At 36.2% G+C, this 22,916-nt stretch overlaps 1 protein-coding gene across 1 annotated transcript in view; it reads right to left on the bottom strand.

The window, feature by feature from the left end:
* Positions 1 to 2,605: 2,605 nt before the first annotated feature.
* The window catches only part of RAB18 (RAB18, member RAS oncogene family), a 37,231-nt gene continuing 16,920 nt past the window's right edge, over positions 2,606 to 22,916 (bottom strand). Inside the window, exons 3-7 of the mRNA XM_047867370.1 lie at positions 14,171 to 14,232; positions 9,310 to 9,382; positions 7,985 to 8,103; positions 7,846 to 7,912; positions 2,606 to 3,925 (exon numbers count right to left, since the gene is read on the bottom strand). Of these exons, the coding sequence (XP_047723326.1) occupies positions 3,750 to 3,925; positions 7,846 to 7,912; positions 7,985 to 8,103; positions 9,310 to 9,382; positions 14,171 to 14,232 (497 nt within the window). The 3' untranslated portion in view covers positions 2,606 to 3,749. The remainder of the gene's footprint in view (positions 3,926 to 7,845; positions 7,913 to 7,984; positions 8,104 to 9,309; positions 9,383 to 14,170; positions 14,233 to 22,916) is intronic.

Below are 22,916 nucleotides of genomic sequence, written 5' to 3'. Positions count from 1 at the left end.
TTTCAACATTCTTAGACAAAACCCAGGATAGAATCTCTAGTTAATAACCCAAGGTGTGGCTGGGGTCAGAACTAGAATGTCTTCTGGAAACATTAAATGCTTTTATCCCCCCTTTTTGGAAGATAAAAAACTTCCAAAGTATGACTAGTGAAATGGAACCCAAGATACAGAAGCATAATATTTGAATACTGGGAAGACCTACAAATGAAAGGACCTAGAGGAATATACCAGTTTACTTGAAAATCAGAAAAACTATAAACTGTGTTTAAAGATACTATGTTGGGCGGGCGGTGGGGGGGGGGGTACCTGGATGGCTCAGTTATGGGTAAGCATCCGACACTCTTGATTTTGGCTCAGATTATGAGCTCATGATTTATGAGATCAAGCCCCGTGTTGGGCTCTGCACTGACAGCACAAAGCGCTTGGGATCCTCTCTATCCCCCGCCCCCCTCTGTCCCTCCCCCACTCATGCTCCCTCACTCTCTCATTCAAAATAAATAAAAAACATTAAAAAACATCTTTAAGGATATCATGGATATGAGGTAGGTCTGTGCCATCTCACAGACAGAAAAAGTAATGATATAAGGATTCTTTTATGAGCTATGGGGCCAGTCCCACACTTGTACAGAATCACATATACTTCTTGAGTATGAAAAGTACAATGAATCAAAATCAAGTTCAATGCCACTGCATTCAACTAGAAAGTCAACACCAAGTGTGCATCTGCAGATATGGCAACTACATACTCGAAATGAAAACACCTCCCCCCGCCCAGATTTCAATTTTGAGCAAAAGACTGTTCCCAGATTTAATTTCTTTTCTCAGGGCCAATTAAAAAGTTAAGGTCCCACATGTCCCCTGCCTTTGTATCTTTCCTAAACCAGGGATTTTCATTCAATCCTGAGAAGGCCAAAGAACTAAAAGACTACCCACTCTCCTACCTTAACTTTTAGGTCAAATGACTTACCTGGTTAGTTTATACCAATGGAACTTACTTAATAGAAGTAGTTCAGATTTTATAAAGTAAATAACAAAAGAATGATTTTTAAAAAATAAGGGAACTCCTTTAACCCTGCTGTGTTAAAACAAAAAGCTAGTAAACAGCCACACAAAAGGAACAGTGGTTAGGAGTATAGACATATAAAAAATGCCTTCACTGGAATCCAGCTCCATCACTGATTAAGCTATGTGATCTTTGGGGAGTTACCTAACATATCTAGGTTTCACTATCCTCATTTTCTAAATGGGCATAACAGGTGTACCAACCAATCTCTTAAGGTTGCTGCGAGGCTTAAGGAATTAATCCAGCACTAAGAACAGCACCTTGCACCAAGGAAGCTTTCAGTAAATGTTAACTATTACTCTCAACATAAATTAAATATTTATTTATTTGCTTAGATCTGTGTCAGCACTCCTAGAACCCCAAACACTGTATTCCAACTGTTCTAATTTGCACCATCTGCAAAAGGCACTTCTAAACTACTTCCAATGATGTGAAAATGAAGAACTGACAAAATCCTCAGCTATTTAAGTGGCCAATTTTAGATGCTATAACTACTTCACTTAGAAAATCTCCACCACTGGGGCGCTTAGGTGGCTCAGTCAGTTAAGCATTTGACTCTCGGTTTCAGCTCATGATCTCACAGCTCCTGAGATCAAGCCCTGCATCCGACTCTGCACTGACAGCACAGAGGCTGCTTAGGATTCTTTTTTTCTCCCTCTCCCTCTCTCTCTCTATGCGCCTCCCCACTCGCTCACTCTCAAAATAAATAAACACTGGAAAAAAAGAAAAAGAAAGCCTCCACTATGAAACAATAAGCTTGCAACAAAATAGTAAAGTGAAAGCCATATGACAGAATAGAATCTGAGTCAGACTACATTCAGATGTTCCTCAGCCAATGAAAGTAACAGGGAGATGTAGAATACTTCCTTCGCAAATGCATCTAGGGAAAGCAGGCTATATTTATTTCAAAAACTACAAAAGGTTACAATATAATTCTATCAAACAAAATTAGTGTTTAAAAGTAAGTGACTCATATGTATCCAAATTTTGACCAAATCAACAGGACAATCCAATACACAAAAAGATTATTATATAGCTCAAAGAGCAAAAAGCACAAAGAAATAAATGTCTTGTCAATACAAACACTACATAAATACACAAATCTACAGCTGTAATGTGACACAAACAAATTATAAGTACGTGTTAGCTACCTTTCTCCAACAGTAAAGGAGTAAATGTTTTATACTTAGTAAATACATATATAATGTATAAAACCTTTAATCACATGTAATGTAGTCTAAGAAGTGTGAACCAAGTAGAATGTAAGATTCTCTTAAGTGAAGGTGTACATTTTAGAACCCAACTTGAAGTAAATCCACTATCACGAGTATTGCAAAAGTGACCCCCAAAAAGTATCACCTGCAACTCTATACAATTAGTATTTGTACCCAGAAATTAGTATCAGAAATCTTACTGAGGGGGTATCATGGTAACCTGCCTGAAAGGACAAATAACTTATTCAGGGGCATAAAACAGCAGATATCAATGTAAGTTAAGTAACATACGAGTGAAAAAAAAAATGCAATGTGTAATAGCAAGAGGTTAGAAAACTGTATACTGTGGAAAAGATTTATTAGTCTGGACAAGTTGGTTTTGATAAACTATTGGCTACTTGTTACAGTAAATTACCAAGATTTTCATTGCAACAGTATTTTCCCACACACATCAAAATCTGGAAGCAATATGTCTTTCTCAAATGGTCATTTAGTGTTCTTTTTTTCCCAACCCTCAACACACAGAAATAGGTTTTTGAATCAACTAGCCATTTAGGGGAGTCATAAGATACAGATGTTCATAAACATTACACGAGCTACAATTGAGGTACCTGGACAAACACCATCAACGTTTATGGAAAAAGGTGTTGGTTTTAAAAGTGGTTAAGTACTACATGAGTTACATAAACACACTATCCTCATCCTTCTGAAACCAAAATGGGGGAAAACCTTATTGCCATTTTGCCAAACACCACATAACCAAAAATGATGCACAAAGAGTCAGAATCCAATGTACATATCACAGAATTAAAACTCCAGTTAAGCAACTGAGCTACTCATTGAAGAAAATGTAAAAGTAAGACCAAACTTCTTAACATATCAATGCTATTTCAGAAGCATCATCAGAACAAACAGAGATTTAATTATAAATTGGCCTGGATTGCATCCTCTAAAGAGAATTTTGCTTAGTACTAAAAGAGAATCTGTCTGCAAACATCCTACAAAAGCTGTGGAATCATGCTCTTTGTTATTCCTGAAAGGAAATTTGCCAGGTTTGATGATACCTGAATATCTCCTAGTAGTTCTAGGAGTTCTACATACCAATTAATTCGGTAATTGATAGAGGAGTATTTATGCAAAGAGGAGACCAAAAGTAGACCTTGTATCAACATATACTAAATAGGTGGATTTTTTTTATCACATGATAAATGTAAATCATAAAATCAAATGTACTTATAAAAGTACACCTATTTTATGTTACATAAAAAACTGTAGACTGCAAACTGTGCATGCTTACCATAACATTTTACCTGGGAAAGCCGATGAGTGGGATTTCTTGCAAATATTTACTGCCATGATACAAAACAAATATGTGCAAACTGCAAGGTCCCTAAAATAGCAGTTAAAGAGTTTATATACAGAAAGATGTCACTATCTGATCAAATATGCAAGAGATGGGAGTTTCCCAGAGTTTATAACATAGAACAGTAACCACCACAGGCTCCGCCTCCAGGGCCTTCTTCCCTGTGTATCAGTTTGACTCCTTTATTCTGGTTCTCACTTTCCCACAGTCCAGGCGTCTGAATGATCTTTTCAACAAGTTCCTCAAAGGCACACTGTACACCATCACAGGTTTTTGCACTTGCCTCTGAAATCCGAGAAAAAAATGTCATAGTATATTCTTTTCTGGTCATATTCCTATGTTTTTCTGGGAAATTATTATGGCATATCAGCCAACAATATATAAAAAGACAAGTCATGAGCAATTTCTCCCCACAGGTTTAATATTCATGAATTTACCAACTCTCAAAGTTGAGCTATTTAAATTCTATCCATAACAACAGTAGTATATAAGCCCAAAATTTTGTGACAGAATTGCACATTGTAAAACCCTACTCATATATGATGCCAAAGTTCCTCCTTAATTTTTCAGTTAGCTCTTAAAATCAGCCCCAAAGCAGATATTATTCCCATTTCAGAATAAGGAAACTTAGTCTCCAAGTTGAACCATCCGGTTGTTCTGTGCCTGCAACCAAGCAGCTATTGGCGGTTGGATAAATGACATACAACCATGGACACCAGTCTCCTTTGACATTTATGCTCATGAAACTCATGTGCACATTTAGCCCTGCTCCTTAGCCTACCTTTCCCTAGTAATTACCTTTTTTACTGTCTGAGGGGACTCTCTTATTCCTTCATCATAAAACTCTTCTATTTCAGCTCATCACATAACTTTATGTTGACAAAAATAAAAACAACCTGACAGGAGCTACTGATCATCCCACTAAGGGACGAACGAGCCTGCTTGCATTTGCAGCCTTGGGCTCTGCCTTCAGTCTTGTTACACTGGATGAAATGCTGTGCTGCCATCTAGGAGCAACCCCCTTTCTAGCTCCTGGGATCCCATCCTTTCTCATTCAATGAAAAATCATGTACCCCCACTACTGATCACATCAGTCAGCTTAAAAGCCTACCAAAATTACTGTCCATCTTACTACTGACCAAGCAACCAACCACCCTGCCCTGCAGCCCACAGAGCCTTCCAGTAGCCACCCAGTTTCTCTACTCTATTTCAAAGCAAAATCGTCATCCAGAGTTACCTACGTAAGCTGTTACCACTTTCTTACCTCACAATTTTTTTCAAACTAGTCAACCCTTGAACAACACAAGTTTGAACTGTGCAGCTCCACTTGTACATGGATTTTGTTCTATAAATACAGTATAGTACTGTAAAGGTATTTTCCCTTATGATTTTCTTAGCAACATTTTCTTTTCTCTAGCTTACTTTATTGTAAGAACATAGTGTGTAATACACATAACAAACTACGTGTTAACTGACTGTCGATCAGGAAGGCTTCATTCAGGTCAACAGCAGGCTATTAGCAGTTCACTTCAGGGGGAGTCAAAAGTTATATGCAAAGTTTCAACGGCGTGGGGGGTCGGCATCCCTAACCCCACAATGTTCAAGGGTCAACTGTACTCTATCTAGGCTTTTGTTCTCACCACTCCATTGAAACTTTAAAAAAATACCAACACTCTATCTTGTCAGATCGAATATCTTATCTTATTTGACATCTTGCTGCAGTTGATACACCTGGTCACTTTCTTCCTGTACTAAATACTTTGTCTGCTTTTGACTTTCAGGATGCTGAACACTCCTCCTCTCAAGGTTACATCATTCACAACCTGTTTGCTGACACTTCCTCTTTCTGCTGACCGCTAACTGCTGGGAGTACCCCAGGCTTCAATTTTCAGCCGTTTTCTATCCAGTTCTTCCTGTGATCACTACAATCCCATGACTTTATTATTTTTTAAGTTTTTAAGTTTATTTATTTTGAGAGAGAGAGGGAGAGAGCGCACAAGCAGGGGAGGGGCAGAGAGAAAGGGAGAGTGAATTCCCAAGCAGGTGGAGCCCAACACAGGGCTCAAACTCACGAACTGTGAGATCATAACCTGAGCTGAATTCAAGAGTCGGATGCTTGGGGTGCCTGGGTGGCTCAGTCAGTTAAGCATCTGACTTAGGCTCAGGTCATGATCTCGCGGTTTGTGAGTTTGAGCCCCGCGTAGGGCTCTGCGCTGACAGCTCGGAGCCTGGAGCCTGCTTCGGATTCTGTGTCTCCTCTCTCTGCCCCTCCCCCACTTGTGCTCTGTCTCTATCAAAAATAAATAAACATTTAAAAAAAATCTAAATAAATAAATATAAATAAACAAAAGAGTCGGATGCTCAACCAACTCAGCCACCCAGGCACTCCAGTTCCATGACTTTAAACACCAGCTGAATGCCAATGACCAGCATGTCCACTAGTTATCTGAAAAACAGGCCATTCTTATACTATGCAGATTTCTTGATTCCCTACTCACTTTCCCAAACCTGTTCTTATCTCAGTCTTTCACACATGGTTAACGGCAGCACAATCCACCTATCTGCTCATGCCAAACACTCGACGTTATCCTTCATGGCTCTCTTTCCTTACCCTCCAGACCCAATCTATCTATCTACACAGCCTACCACCTTTACCATCAAAATATCCTCTGGATCTGCCAAATTTCCACAACCCACAACCGCTCCCATATTCAAAGTCAACAGCATTATTCATCTGGGCCATTGTAAGAGAATGATGAGCCTCTTGCTTCTGCTCCTCATGGAACATTTTCTATACAAACAAGCCTTTTTAAAGAATTATCAGATCACAGCACTACTCCCCTGCTTTTCACACTTGGAATAAAATCCACTTCCATACCATATCCTATGATGCCCAAATGACCTCTATCTCATCTCCCTTCCCCCAACATATACCATTCCTTCAGCCCACAAGCTTTCTTCCTGCCCCTTTACACACCTAAACTGGTTCCTACCTCAGGAAATATGTGCTATTGTCTCAGCCTGAGATGTTCTCCCTCTAGGTCTTCATATGATGGATTCTTGCTCAAATGGGACTATCTCAAAGTTTAACTTGCCCTAATTTCCTCCTACCCCCATCATACTTCCTCCCCTTAGAATGTTTTATTTCCATCATAGTGCTGCTTACTTATTTAAGTCTATTTCCTCTACTAGAATGTAAGCTTCATGAGGGCAGGGAGTTTGTCCATTTTGCTCGTTATATATGTGTTCAATAAATGTTTATTGAACTAATATATCAAAATGAAGGACACCCAGCAAGTAAGCACAAGAGGTAGTATTCAATTCCTTTCTAAATTTCCCCATTACCTTCCATTTATACCACCCTGCTTCTATCTATATACGATGTTCTTCGTTTCCATTTCCTAATTCCTAAAAGGTTCTAACACAGTGGAATAGCTACATCAGTAATTCTTAAAGCTGCCTTCACACAGAATCAACTAGGGTGTCTATAAACATCTTCCAGGCCCAGTTTCAGACATGTGACAAGGCCCAGGAAACCTAAAATGTTAAAACCTCCACAGTGATATAGCCAGTCCACTTTTCCAGACAGGCGGTCAACAAACTTTTTGTTGTAAGTATTTTAGGCTTTGAATGCCATATGGTTTCTGTTGTAACTATTAAACCCTGCCTTGAAGCATGAACGCAGCGAAAGACAGCATGTAGATAACTGGGTAGGTATGGCTGTGTTCCAATACAAATGGTGGGGCCAGAGTTGGCCCATGCTGTAGTTTGTCAACCCCCATTCTACCAAGCTTCTCAAATATCAATTGCATACAAATCACATGAAGATCTTGTTAAAATGCAGTCTCTGATACAGAAAAGCTGGGCTGGGCCTGAAATGAAGCATTTCTAACAAATTTCCAGGTGGTGCCACTGCCACCAACACAAGCACCAGCAAGGTACAACCATGGCACTGGGCACCTGGCTTTACCGAATGCTATTATACCCGGAGACAACTGATCTGTGTCCTACACGACTTTACATAATGTGATCCTATCTTTTATACAGAAGGAAAAAAGAAACTGGCTCTGTAGTTAGATTTTATAGCACAAGAAAATACTGAACTAAGTACATACATTTTACAGTCATAAAGAGAAAAAATGTAGCAGAAACTTCATTTTAAAATTCCTCATTAATAATGAAAGGATAAATGTTCATACACCTACCTATAAATAACATGGAATGCTTTCGGGCAAATTTTAGGCCTTCATTTCTATCGACTTCACGATTTTCCTAAAATATAAATGCAAAGATTAAGACAAGCTACTAAAATGTAGTCAAAATGCCAACTGTCTGACTTCTTACCTTATCAATTTTATTTCCAACTAGCATGTTTACTATGTCATTTCTCGTGCAGTAAGTTTCCAATTCATTCAACCAATTATCCAATTTAACAAAGGTGTCTCTTCTTGTGACATCATAAACTGAAATAAAAAGGCTCACTCATTAAATAAGCATTTAAAATAAGAAGCAATGACATTACATTTCTGATATGTGACTAAGAGCAATGTTATTATATAAGCAAGTCTGTTTTTAAGTCTTCAATTCTTAACCATCAGATAGTACCAACTAACTCAGATGGAAGAAACAAGTGTATTAAACAACAATAATACATATACATACATACACTTCGATTTTATTAACACACACTGAGAGAAATGAAATTGTATCCTGTGCTGTAACTGAAAATTAATTTCAGCAAAACAACAGCTGTTCCCATTCATAACAATAGAAGATGTTTATCCAAAAAACAAAAAGCATTTTAGATTCAAATCTGTGGCAAAATACCACAACATTTTATATGACTTTAAACATCTATGACCCTGTTAATTTATTTATCACAAGGAACAGAATTTGCAATTTTGAAAAAATTTCTAAAGTTAATAGATAGGATTATTTGTTTCCCTGTTATCACTTTCATTTTACATCACACTGCATTATAATATATAAAGAGCTTATTAATTTAAAGTATCTTCTAAACTTAAAGATGCTGAACCAAAATAAGAGTTGCTGTTAAATTAACCAAATAAAATAAAATAAAATAAAATAAAATAAAATAAAATAAAATAAAATAAAATAAAATAAAACAAAAACCTCACAAGCTATGTTCTCCCTAAAACTGATCAATATTTATTTTAAAAAGTTTCCCAGGATTATCAATAACAAGTACTTTTTAAGACTTTTTAAAAATTCTGTGTGATTATGAATCAACAGTGACAAGTGATTTGTGATATTTTTTAGGACTAATAAAACAGACTCCACCAAGAAACTAGCCATCTTCTTTTATAAACTACAGCATATGTCAACACAATGCGGACTGAAGATCAGTTTCTGGTGACACTCTTAAGACAGACCAATTACATGTGGATTAATCCTCAATTATGTCCACATCAACATGTGCTTTAAAACCAAATAGTCTGATCTTTATTTTTTAATTGCTAGACAAAGGACTGAAAAGAAATTCTGAAAGTTTAAATATTCATTAATATTAAATGAAGCTAACATGACTTCAAGTTACATAAAGGTACCCCGAACCTGAAGAAAAATAAAAACTTGCTGACCCTCACAGACAAGGAAAATCAGAAACTGCAATGATAAAACAACAATAGTATCTTAAAGTAAAGCCTTACCTAATATAACACCTTGTGCACCCCTGTAATAGCTGGGAGTTAATGTTCTGAACCTCTCTTGACCAGCAGTATCCTAAAAGTGACAATCAGTCATTATTAAATAAAACAAAATATAATAGATCTTCAATGTATTAAGAGTAGAAAGTCAAACAGCATTATTAAAAATAATATCTATGCACAAGCTCATGTAAAACTTGAAATTTAAAGATGTATTCTTACTGACAATTGTTACATACAATAAAACTAATAAATACTGACTCATCTCTAGAAAAAAAATGCATCTAAGGAAAGAGGTTCTTTTTAAAGATTTTTATCACACATGAGGGGCACCTGGGTTGACTCAGTCGGTTAAACATCTGACTTCAGCTCAGGTCATGATCTCATGGTCTGTGAGTTCAAGTCCCATGCCAGGCTCTGTGTCGACAGCTCAGAGCCTGGAGCCTGCTTCAGATTCTGTGTCTCCCTTTCTCTCTGCCCCTCCCCCACTCACACTGTCTCTCTTTCTCTCAAAAATAAAAACATTAAAAAAAAAAGATTTTTATCATATATGAAACACATTTCATTGAAAGCCATGGTTCTCTCCACTCGAGATGCACAATGAAATTTCCTGGGAAATCAAAAATACTGATGCCTGGGTCCAATCCCCAATGGTTCCGATTTAATTGGTCTAAAGTAAGACTGAAGTTTTTAAAATCTTCCCAAGTGATTCTAACATAGAATCAATTAAAAGAGAATTACAGGAGTGTCTTATTTTAGGTAAGCAAATTTTAGGTTGGACTTTTCAAGTGTTTTCTATTTATCTTCTTTTAGGAAAATGTATAAAACCAAGCCACTTGTTATCACATGTTTCTGACACATCTCAGGGGTGATAAACAAGATGTACACTAGCTAGGAAGTTTAAGTTTCATGAGGAAGGAGACCTCGTCTGCTTAATCACCAGTTTAACCCCCATGCCTAGAGCAATTCTTGCCACAGGATTGTTGCTCAACTTTTGTTGAAAGAAAAAAAACCAAAAAACTAACAAGTCTGTACTTCTGGGCCTGGTTCCTTCCGTCTTTTTTCTACCACCTTGGACTGTGGCTTCAAGGTACCTAAGATTTTTCAAAACAGCAGTTGACAAATGGCTCCCTCAGCCTACCACCTGTTTATTAAATAAAGTTTTACTGGAACACAGCCAGGCCCATTTGCTTGCGCATTGCCACATGCCTGCTTTAGGATTAGACTAAATATTTACTATCTGGCCTTTAAGAAAAACTTTCCAGTCTGCTAATATAAAATAACCTGAAGAAAAGTGAAGACATATATCAAACATCACCTTAGCTGCCAGCCCCATGGCTGTAAATTGGAGCTTAGCTATGGGGCAAGCAGAAGCTCCTTCAGATATAAAACATGTTAATAACCTCTAAGAGGTTTATAAGATTGGAGAGGAATTTTAAACCAGCAATGACAGGCACCAGCAATTACCTACTTTCTTTGCCTGGTCAAAATACAGACTGCTTTAAGACAAGAGCAATAGCTAGAGAGTATATGAGTAATTTTAGCCCCAGAAGAGAAACTTAAGATGAAAATAACTTTCAAAGTAAACCACTTTACATTTCCATTACTCTTCCCTTCCTCCAGATGAGCTTCCGTAAACGTACACTGTCCTTACTTCCAGATTCTTACCACTACAGAAACTGCCCCTAACCCTGCCATGTTGAAGTGAAAAAGATAACAAAATTAAACTTTCTAAACAGATAAATTTGAGATAAAAATGATCTCTCTTTACAAAAACTCCCTTTCCTCCTAAGTTTCTTACAAAACCTCTGATATTTAAAGTTATTCAATCTGCAGACTGAGTCAACTTTTCAAAAACAATAATATAAACAAGTTAACAAATAATAAAAATAATAATAATACATAATAAAAAATTATAACACAAAGATTAAATTAAAGTGAACTGCACTTGCTATCTAAAGCAGATTATAATTTGGATAATCTGACATAGGTTAGGGCAAGGACCATGCAAGAAATATTTTAGTCTCAAGACTTTTTGTTATAAGAGAAAAATTCTGTTTGCATAATGAAACCGTATGCATGCTGCAATAAATCAATTTCCAGAACTAGCAGAAAGCATTTGACTATGAATTTTGCCCCCCTGGTCCTCACTGAGATCAAGTTCAGTAACTGCCTTGATGAAACACAACATAAAAATCACAACTGCAATTCTAGTTAAAATAAAATCCTAGAGCAAAAAAAAAAAAAAAAAGTTTTGATGTTAAAATACTGCACAACTTAATACACAAATATTTAAGTTAGTCCAGCTGTTTAGAGTCTTAATTTTTTTAGATTCACTTATAAAGATGTTTAAGTAGGTATGATAATTTTGGCAAAACCCCTGTGCCATAGTATGGGATCAGGAGTTATAATAACTATAAAATGTATATGTTTAAATAGTCAAAAGTTAAGATTTTTGCTTGTGTTTGTTTTCAAGACAGGAATCTGCAATAACTGTAATGACATCTCTGTAAGATAAGAAAAGCAGACCTTATTATCTGTGGTTTTCTTCTCTGATGTGAGAGGAGAGATTATTAAAGATAGAAATGGAGGGGCGCCTGGGTGGCGCAGTCGGTTAAGCGTCCGACTTCAGCCAGGTCACGATCTCACGGTCCGTGAGTTCGAGCCCCGCGTCGGGCTCTGGGCTGATGGCTCGGAGCCTGGAGCCTGTTTCCGATTCTGTGTCTCCCTCTCTCTCTGCCCCACCCCCGTTCATGCTCTGTCTCTCTCTGTCCCAAAAATAAATAAATGTTGAAAAAAAAAAAAATTAAAAAAAAAAAAAAAAAAAAAAAAAAAAAAAAAAAAGATAGAAATGGATAAAGGGTTAGGGAGGATCTGGAAAGGCAAAGTATTAGAATATGGGAGTGGCAGCGAGAGCAGCATATAAAGAAAAATAGCATCGAGGTGCCAAGTAGGCCATGATGTGTGTGCAGCACTTTCAGGAGCAATGAGGACAGGGCTATACTTGATTATTCTATTTGACTGATCTTGGGAGGGCCATCCAAATGGGAGGGGAACTGATTTTATGCATATAAATAAAACCACAGAAGAATTAGAGCAAACAATGGATTCATGTATTTCTTTTAATGAGTGAGAAGGCCTTCCTAAATACGACACGACACCCAGATTCATGAAGAAAAATAACTGGTCTGACCATATAAGTCCTAACACCTTGGTCTGGCAAGAACATCTCTCCCCTCATCATCCACACCGCCCCCACACACTCATCCTAAACAAGATTTGAAGGTAAACGACAAACTGGAAACAAATATTTGTAGCATATTTTTTCTGAACAGAAAGAAGCCAGCATTTTTTTTTTAATTTTTTTTAATGTTTATTTATTTTTGACAAAGAGTGACAGAGCATGAGTGGGGGAGGGGCAGAGAGAGAGAGGCAGACACAGAATCCAAAGCAGGCTCCAGGCTCCGAGCTGTCAGCGCAGAGCCCCTCACGGTCCTTGAACCCATGAACGGCGAGATCATGACCGGAGCCCAATCAGATGCCCAACTGACTGAGCCACCCAGGCGCCCTGAAGCCAGCATTTTTAATTAAACTGTTCAATATATTTCACTATGGCCTAGTCCAACATATGCCAAATTGTTTTCTGTTAGACATTACTATTCTGATTGATATCAGGGAGAGGGGCAAATAGGCTACCAATCGTGTAAAGTACTGTATGTTAGAAAAAAATTAACAAGAAAACATGAGATACACACAGTTAGTTGTTATTTAGGATAAAACTTGTGTTAGAAATAATATGCCATTCAGAGAATGCCAGGAAGATGAATCAGATGATACAATGCATGAAAATTTGTTGTTTCGATCTGTAGTTGATGTCCATTTACTATTTAATCACCATGCTGAAGTACATCTCATGTGATGACTGCTGACCAGTTCTAATATTATCACATGTAATAAAAATGGTTTCTATATTTAATTAGAGTATATGTGGGAATCAGATACACAAGAGTATATTTTTATAAATTATATGTATAATATATTTAGTATATTAAATATGTATTAGCAATCATTTAGATAGAAATAGGTAGGTAGGTAAATACATAGGTAGGTAGTAGGTGGATAGGAGGAGGGAAAAGACAGGCAGACAGACATAGACACTGAGCATCTTGGATGTTTTTGACAGTTAATGCTACTTTATTCGGTCAGCACTACCACAAAAAGGTCTAGTTAGGAAAGCAATATGTATCAGAATGTTTGGATTCAAGGGCAGATAAAAAGAAGCCAGTAAGTAAAGAAAGACTGGGAATCAGTATTAAAAAATAAATCCAAAGTTGGCAAGCTCAGTTTTTATAAATATTTATACTAACAAACATGAAAAAATTATGTTTTCCTAAGTATCACTTCATCCCTTTCTCCCAAATAATTGCCTCAGTGTTAGCTGAGTCTATATTGTCTTCTTAAAACTTTAAAGAAACAGATTCAATAACAATAATTCTCTCTGGCAGACAAGATGATTTTTCTATACTTTATTCTGCTTTTAAATGTTAAGGGATTATATACTTTAAAAATTTAAGTAAAACAAGTATCTATCTCATATCCAATTATAAGCCATACTATTTATTGTTTATCCCTTAATCAATATCAAATTTCCCAAAAGATATTTAATATCAATTGTTCATGTACCTCTAGAACTCTACACACATCAATTTCTGCTTCTTTAAAAAGTAGAAGTTGAATACTTATATTAAATACATTTTTAAAACTCCTACCCAAAAAAATAAATAAATAAATAAATAAATAAATAAATAAATAAATTAAATAAATAAATTAAATAAATAAATAAATAAATAAATAAATCTCTTACCCAAATTGCAAGTTTGGCCTTATTTCCATCCACTGAAATTGTTTTCACCTTAAAGTCAACACCTTGAAAAAAATGAAAATACTAGTAAGAATCTCAGTAAAATAATACTTTTAAAATCAACTACCAAGAAAACCAGAAAGCTGAAAATTCTAATTCTTAGAGTCATGGATGTGAAAATTTAAAAAAAAGTATCACTCAAGTTCAGCAGCTTAGGATTTAATCAGGATAAATGAAAACCAAATGCTAAATGCTTGCAGAATTCAAACACTCACCTATTTGTACTTGCTTGAAAAAAATTAAAAGTTTAATGAAAAAATAAAATTCAATGCAGTATGGTGATTAACAATGCACAATAAAAGCCAAGTCCTGGAATCCATGGTACTAATGTAGAGAAGACTACTGGGCTGATTCTGGATCAGGGCAATTTTCTAAGGGGCTCCAAAAGCATCTACACTGCATTATCAAGAGCCAATCCCCTAACTCAGATTCTGACTGCAGGCATCTTGGTAAAAATATAATAAAAAGTCCCCTATTCCTTGTCTTATGAATTCTTTGTTTTGTTTTTATCCAAAAAAACAGTATTCATTCTATATGACTTTATCGATGATCACTTGCTACTGCATAATTGCAAAAAGAGAGTTTACACACAAAAACATCTGGGCCCAATCTGCTAAGAAACTTCCTAAGTCAAAGAGGAGTACTCAAAGTGCTATGAAAATCTTCTGTAAGTACTAATTTATGTAAAGAGAAGAGCTCCATAAGAAGACACATAAGGTTTTACCATAGCAGCCGCCCCCCCAAACCCTCCCCCTTTCCAGGAAAAGGAGTTGACACATGCCATCTGGCTTAAATGAACAGTAACTGCCCACATGTCTTTAAAGAGTATCAAAATTAACGTGCAGTCTACCCCACTGGCCAGAGGGAAAGCATTAGCTCAAGAAGCTTGGAAAGAAACTTTCAAAAGATCGTATTAGCTTGTCACAATTAATTCAGAACAGCACAACTAAGATGAACAGCACCCTCATTCATATACTACTTCCTAGAATACCTTTCACCAATATGGAGACATATTAGTAATTCCTGGATGATTTCTGGTGATCCACTACAAACACAAATTAGATAATAAAAATACACTTCAAAATGTGCACTACACCAGCTCTTTCTGTATACCAAAGATTAAAAAAAAAAAAAAAAAAAAAGTTTGGTGTTTTGGGCTCGGGTGATAAAGTTGCTGATAAAGCCAAACCTAGAATCATGGGCAATTAAAGGACAGTGACAATTACAGCCCAAGGAAAAACCGAAGTGTGAAGTTTCTTTGCAGTTAAACAAACAAAAAAATCTCATATTAAAAAATCTTGTATTCACCATGTTTCTAGGTAAAGAAGTATTATACTATGCCATTTATGAAAAAATATATAAAATTATTTCCATTTTATTCATATTGCTTTAAAAACAAAACCTGAGAAAACTCAAATGAGGGAAATGGCTCTGACTTGGTGCAGGTACTAAAATAAAGGCCACTGGTAGACATTACAGAGAGACAACCTGTCATATATATTCTACAGCTAAATTCTCACAGTTTTTCAGAGAATAAAGAACGTTTTTCTCCCCTAATTACTCCAGACAACATGTTCAAGGGCAGACTGGCCTTTTTGCTACCTACTGGCTAATTAATCTACCCAAGAAAAGAAACTCGCTGTTGCAGAATGTTTGTTTACCTTCCCTTTCCCAATCTCCTCTTTCTCTTTTACAGTTTCCTGTTTTTCGTGTTAACTGACAATCTAATGACAGTCTCTGTCATATGTATAATTTATGTGTTAATAAAAGTCTCAAAGTTACTTTTCTGAGATATTAAATGTGAAAGTCACAGATAACATCCTTAGGAAACAATGCCCATACAGGTAGCCTGAAAGGGTACCTCATCTGGACCCAGACCCTTCAAGTCCCCATTTCATCCTTCCTTGGTTCCTCTGCGGAATCTCATACTCAGATACTGAGCTCTTTAGCTTTCATATGCTCAAACTGCTTGCTTCTTCACCAAGTCTGGTGGTTCTGTTTTACAAGTGGCTCTTAATTTGCTTTTACTGGTGGCCATAGTGAGAATCTTTTTAATAAATTTGATTTTGCCAGCTTCTTACTAGATTTGATTAAACTATCTTTTCAACTTCCTCATGTGGATGACAAAAAGCTGATACCAAAAGCAGAATGTCTAGGCAAAAAACACTCCTGTGTTTCTCCTCTACTCTATTACAACAATGAACATGTCTATGACCAGATATTGTGAGGGTTTTTCCTACAAGTAATTCTCTGACTCTGCAGGGACATCAATGTCCTACAATTCAATTCAGTCTGATAGCATCAGATCCCACAGGGTAAGGGCTAACTATAAGTCCTTATAAGTCTTTTAAGTCCTATAAGCCTGCTGCTTCCATTTCAGATGCCATCCCAAATCCAGGTTGTTACCTGTGCTTCCAACTATCTGGCTATAAATCAAAGGTTCCCACAATCCCATAATCCCCTCCCTTGAGTGGATTAATCTGTGGCTCACAGAACTCAGGAAAACAGTTTAGTTACTAGACTGTCGTTTTATTATAAAAGGATATAACCCACATGGAAGAGATGGAGAGAGGAGTAAGGCAAAATAAGGGGGAGTAGCACAAAGCTCCCATGCCCTCTCTAAGTGTGCCATCTTCCCAGAACTCCCATGTGTTTGCCAAAACAAAATTCTCATTAGCATTTTTAGGAAGGCTTTATTATTATTTATTTATTTATTTATTTATTTATTTATTTATTTATTTATTTATTTATTATTCAGTATTGCTTTTCAGTGACAATAAAATCTCCAGTCCCCTCTTCCCTCCCCTCAGGTAGGGAAGAACACAGTAGGACTGAAAATCCCAACTCCCTCTCCAGGCAACCAGCCTCCACACTTAAAGGCTTTCCAGAAGTCACAGTATTAACATAAACTCAGCTGTGCTTGCAAGGGGCTTCTTAAAGAAAAACCAAAGACTGCTCCAATCAGTTAAGAAAATCAAAGAGTTTTAAAAGCTCTGTGCCAGGAACCAAATATATATTTCTTACTATAAATCATAATATTCACAGAAGAACTACCATTTTGGCTTTTTTCTTGTTGTTCATTTGGGCTTGCATTTTTAATTAAATACTTAATTCAGTTTTTTTTAAGGTAATCTTTTTTTTTAGGCACACCTCTGTTATCAATGGAATCACCTGACTTGTCAAAAGGAGAAAAAGCAATCAACAGAAACTGACTCAGAAGCAACAAAGTTGTTAGAATTAGCAAACAGGAAACTAAAAACTATTTTAACTGTATAGCACATGTTGAAAAAGTTAAGTAGACATGAGAGATTAAAAAGACCCAAATCGGGGTGCCTGGGTGGCTCAGTCAGTTAAGCTGTTCTCACGGTTTTTGAGTTGGAGCCCTGTATCAGGCTCTCTGCTGTCAGCACAGAGCCCACTTCAGATCCTCTGTCCCTCTCTCTCTGTGCCCCTCCCCTGCCCATACAATCTCTCTCTCCTTTTCTCAAAAATAAACATTAGAAAAATAAATAAATAAAAGTAAAATAAAAAGTCTCAAATCAAACATCTAGAGATGAAATGACAATGTCTGAGATGTAAAATACATGGGATAGATTAACAAAAATTCAACATTGTAGAAGAAAACATAAGTGAATATGAAGACACAGCAACAGAAACTATCCAAAAGGATACACAGAGAGAAGACAATTCAAAGAAAATGAGAAGGCATCGGTGATCCGTGAGATAATTTCAATAAGCAGGCAACTATAGTGGACAAGAAAGTAGAAAGTCAAAAGACAGATCTGAAAAAATAATGGTCCTATATATTTCACAATTAATAAAAAGAATAAACCCACAGATCAAAAAAGCTCAATGAACCCCAAGCACAGAAACATGAAGAAAACTATACTAAGGGACATCATAACAAACTGCTCAAAGGGAAATAGGAAGCATTTCAAATGAACATTTTGAGTGAAAAGAAAAACATACATCAAAATTTTGTGGGATGTCATTAAAGCAACACTTACAGGAAAACTTATTAGCACTAAATCACTATATGAGAAAAGAAAAAATTATTTTACATGAGTGACCTCAGCTTCCAAATTAAGGCAATTTAAAAAGCAAATAAAATAGAAAATAAACACAAGAGTGGAAATAGTAAAGTTCAAATCACAAAACTGATAAAATCAAACCTGCAAAACAATTTTTTCTTAAAAAATCAATGAAACAAGGGGCACCTGGGTGGCTCAGTAGGTTAAGCATCCAACTTTGGCTCAAGTCATGAACTCACAGTTTGTCAGTTCAAGCTCCTTGTGGGGCTCTGTGCTGACACCTGGGAGCCTGGAGCTTGCTTCAGATTCTGTGTCTCCCTCTCTCTCTGCCCCTCCCCTGCTCACAATCTCTCTCTCTCTCTCTCTCTCTCTCTCAAAAATAAAGATTAAAAAAAATTTATTTTTAAATCAATGAAACCAAAAGTTGGTTTTATAAGGAAAAATCAATAAATATAAATTCTAGGCCAAAGTAATCAGGAGAAACAAAGACAAAAATTACCATTAAAAAGAATGACATCACATGACTATAGATTGTACAGAGGTTAATAGGATACTGAGGGAATGTTATAAACAAGTTCATGCCAATAAACCTGACAATACAGATGAGATGTCAATTTCCTTGAAAGATTAAAACTACCAGAACTGACTCAAAAAGAAATAGATCATAACAAAATACCTAAAAATATCACTACAAAAAATTAACTAAACCCAAAAGAAGACAGTGCTGGAGGAAATAAAGGGCAAAAACTCTATATAATGACACACAGTAGTAAATCCTTCCTTATCGGTAATTATGTTAAAGGAAGAGATTATCAAAATTTATATATATAAATACTAGCTAAATACACAAATAAATATATTTAAAAGATCCAACTATATGCTGTCTACAAGAAACTCACTTTCAAGCTGGAGACACATTTAAGGTGAAAGTAAAAGGACAGAAAATGATATTCCATGCAAACAGTAACCAAGAAAGAATAGGAGTAGCTTTAATAATATTAGACAAAATAGAATTTAAGTCAAAAACTATTACAAAAGACAGGGGCGCCTGGGTGGCGCAGTCGGTTGAGCGTCCGACTTCAGCCAGGTCACGATCTCGTGGTCCATGGGTTCGAGCCCCGCGTCAGGCTCTGGGCTGATGGCTCAGAGCCTGGAGCCTGTTTCCGATTCTGTGTCTCCCTCTCTCTCTGCCCCTCCCCCGTTCATGCTCTGTCTCTCTCTGTCCCAAAAATAAATAAACGTTGAAAAAAAAATTAAAAAAAAAAAAAAAACTATTACAAAAGACAAAGGACAAAATATATTGATAAAAAGGTCAACTCATCAAGAAGATGTAACAATTATAAACATATGCACCAAAGAAAAGATCCCAATATATATAAAGCAAACATTCACATAATTGAAGGAAGAAATACAGCATTAGTTGGAGGGTTGTTTTTTTTTTTGTTTTTTTTTTTACTATTTTAATGTGATTTATTTTGGAAAGAGAGACAGAGCATGAGTGGGGGAAGGTCAGAGAGAGGGGGAGACAAAGAAGCTGAAGGAGGCTCCAGGCTCCGAGCTGTCAGCACAAAGCCCGACACAGGACTCGAACCCACAAACTGCCAAGATCATGACCTGAGCCAACGTCGGATGCTTAACTGACTGAGCCACTCAGGCACCCCTACTTGGAGATTTTAATACACCACTTTCAATAATGGATACAACAATCAGATAGATGACCAATCAGAAATAGAGCATTTGAATGACAATACAAACCAGTAAGAACCAATAGAACATTCTACTCAACAACATGAGAAGAAACAGTTTTGGGGGCACCTGGTTCAGTCGGTTACGAGTCTGATTCTTGATTTCAACTCAGGTCATGATCTCACGGTTTGTCAGATCAAACCCCACATCGGGCCCTCTGCAGAACCTGCTCAGGATTCTCTGTCTCCTCTCTCTGTCCCTCCCCCATTCTCATCTCTCTCTCTGTCTCAAAATAAATAAACATAAAAAAATAAAAAATAAAAGAATAAATAGCTTTCTCAAGTGCACATGAAACACTGTCCAGGACAGACTATATGTTGTCTACAAGTATTATTAATACATTGTAAAGACTAAAATCATATGAAGTATTCTCATCACAATGGAATAAAACTAGAAATTAGTAACAGAAAGAAAACTAGAAAGTTCACACACATGTGCAAATTAAATTACACCCTTTAAACAACAACCAAAAGGTCAAAGAAGAAATCAAAAGGGAAATTAGAGCATACTTTCATACAAATGAAAACACAATATACCAAAACTTATGACATGTAGCAAAAGCAGTGCTAAGAGGGAAATTTATAGCTATAATACATACATTATAAGAAAATAATTATCTCAAATCAATAACCTAATTTTATACCTTGAAGAACTAGAAAAGAAGAGCAAACTACACAAAGAAGGAATTAATGAAGATCAGAACCAAGATAAAGGATATGGGGAATTGACACAATAGACAAAATCAATGACCAAGGGTTGGTTTTTTTAAAAGATCAACAAAATGGACAAGCTTTTAATTAGACAAAGAAAAAACAAAAGATTCCAATTACAAAACTCAGATATGAAAGTGGGGACATTACTAATTTTACAGAAAAAAAAAAGGCTATTAAGAGAATACTATGGACAATTATATACAACCTAGGTGAAATGAACAAATTCCTGAAAACACACAATTGACAAAACTGACTTTAAAGAAAATCTGAAGAGACCCATAACTAATAGAGATAGAATCAGTAATCAAAAACCTCCCAACAACAACAACAAAAAAGGCCAGGACCAGATGGCTTCACTGATAAATTCCACCAAATATTTAAAGAGTTAACACCAATCCTCCTCACTTTTCCAAAAACTGAAAAGAACCCTTCCAAACTCATTCCATAAGGCTAGCATTATTCTGATACCAAAGTCAGAGAAAGATGCCACAAGTGAAGAAAACTACAGACCAGTATCCCAGAGGAATATTGATGCAAAAATCCTCAACACAATACTAGCAAACTTAATTCAGCAGCCTATTCAAAGCATTACACACCATGATAAAGTGAGTTTATTTCTATAATACAAGATTGGTAGAATACAAGCAAATCAAATTAGTATATCCCATTATAGAATGAAGGGGGGAAAAACACATGATTATCTCAATTCATGACGAAAACGGATTTTTACAAAACTCAACATCCTTTTATGATAAAAACACTCAACAAACTAGAAACAGAAAAAAATTTCCCTAACATGCTAGAGGCTATATAAACTCATAGCTGGGGTGCCTGGGTGGCTCAATCAATTAAGTGTCTAACTTCAGCTCAGGTCATGATCTTGAGGTTTGTGTTTGAGCCCCTCATCAGGCTCTGTGCTGATTGTGCAGAGTATGCTTGAGATATATTCATATTCTCTCTCTCTAGTCTGCTTGGGTTATATTCATATTCTCTCTCTCTCTCTTTCTTTCCGCCCTCTCCTCCCTCCCGCCCTACTTGTGCACTCTCTCTTTCTCCAAATAAATAAACTTAAAAAACAAAAAAACAAAAAACCTCACAGCTAACATTATACTCACTGGTGAAGGACTGACAGCTTTTCCCCTCAGATCAGAACAACACAAGGACATCTACCCCCACCACTTCTATTATACACAGTTTTGGAAATCCTAGTCAGAGCAAATAGGCAAGGAAAGAATATAAAAGGCACCCATATCAGAAGAAGTAAAATTATTTCTGTTCACAAATGATATGTTCTTGTATGTAGAAAATCCTAATCCTATACACACACACACATACACACACACACATACACCGAACAAAAAAAAAATCTGTTAGAATAAATGAATTCAGCAAAGTTGCAGGATACTAGATCAACATGCAAAAATTAGTGGCATTCCTATACACTAGCAATGAAGAATCTAAAAAGAAAATTTTTAAAAACCATTCCATTTACAACAGCACCAAAAAGAAAATACTTAGGAATAAATTTAACCCAAGAGTTTTAAGACTCACACTGAAAACTACAAAACACTACTGGAAGAAATTAAAGAAACGAGTAAGTAGTCAAATGTAAAATGGTACAGTCACTGTGAAAAACAGTTTGATGTTTCCTCAAAAAGCTAACAATAGAATTACCACATCATGCAGCAATTCCACTCTTTGGGTATAAAGAACTGACAGCAGGAGCTCAGATACTTGCACAACAATATTTACAGCAGTATTATTCACAACAGAAGGCTGTGGCAATTTGAGTGTCCATGAACAGATGAACAGATAAACAAAATGTGGTTTATACATACCATGGAACATTATTCAGTCATAAAATAGAATGAAATTCTGATACATTAAGCTATAAGATGGAATGAAATTCTGATATATGCTTCAAAATGGATGAACTTTACATACATTATGCTAAGTGAAATAGGCTACTCACAAAAGGACAGATAGTGTATGATTCTACCTATATGAGGGACCTAGAATAGACAAGTTCATAAGGATAGAAGGCAGAATAAAGGTTGCTGCAGACTGAAGGGGAAGTGGAGTGAGAGCTATAGTTTAACTGGCAAAGAGTTCCTAGTGTTTGAGGTAATGAAAAAGTTCTGAAAACGGGTAGTCGTGATGGTTGCAAACAATACAAATGTACTTAATGCTACTGAATTG

The sequence above is a fragment of the Prionailurus viverrinus genome, chromosome B4 (assembly GCF_022837055.1).
Source record: "Prionailurus viverrinus isolate Anna chromosome B4, UM_Priviv_1.0, whole genome shotgun sequence".
In the NCBI taxonomy this organism is placed as follows: Eukaryota; Metazoa; Chordata; class Mammalia; order Carnivora; family Felidae; genus Prionailurus; species Prionailurus viverrinus.
The sequence above is the reverse complement of the archived record's forward strand: the minus strand, read 5'-3'. Positions and strand labels throughout refer to the sequence as shown.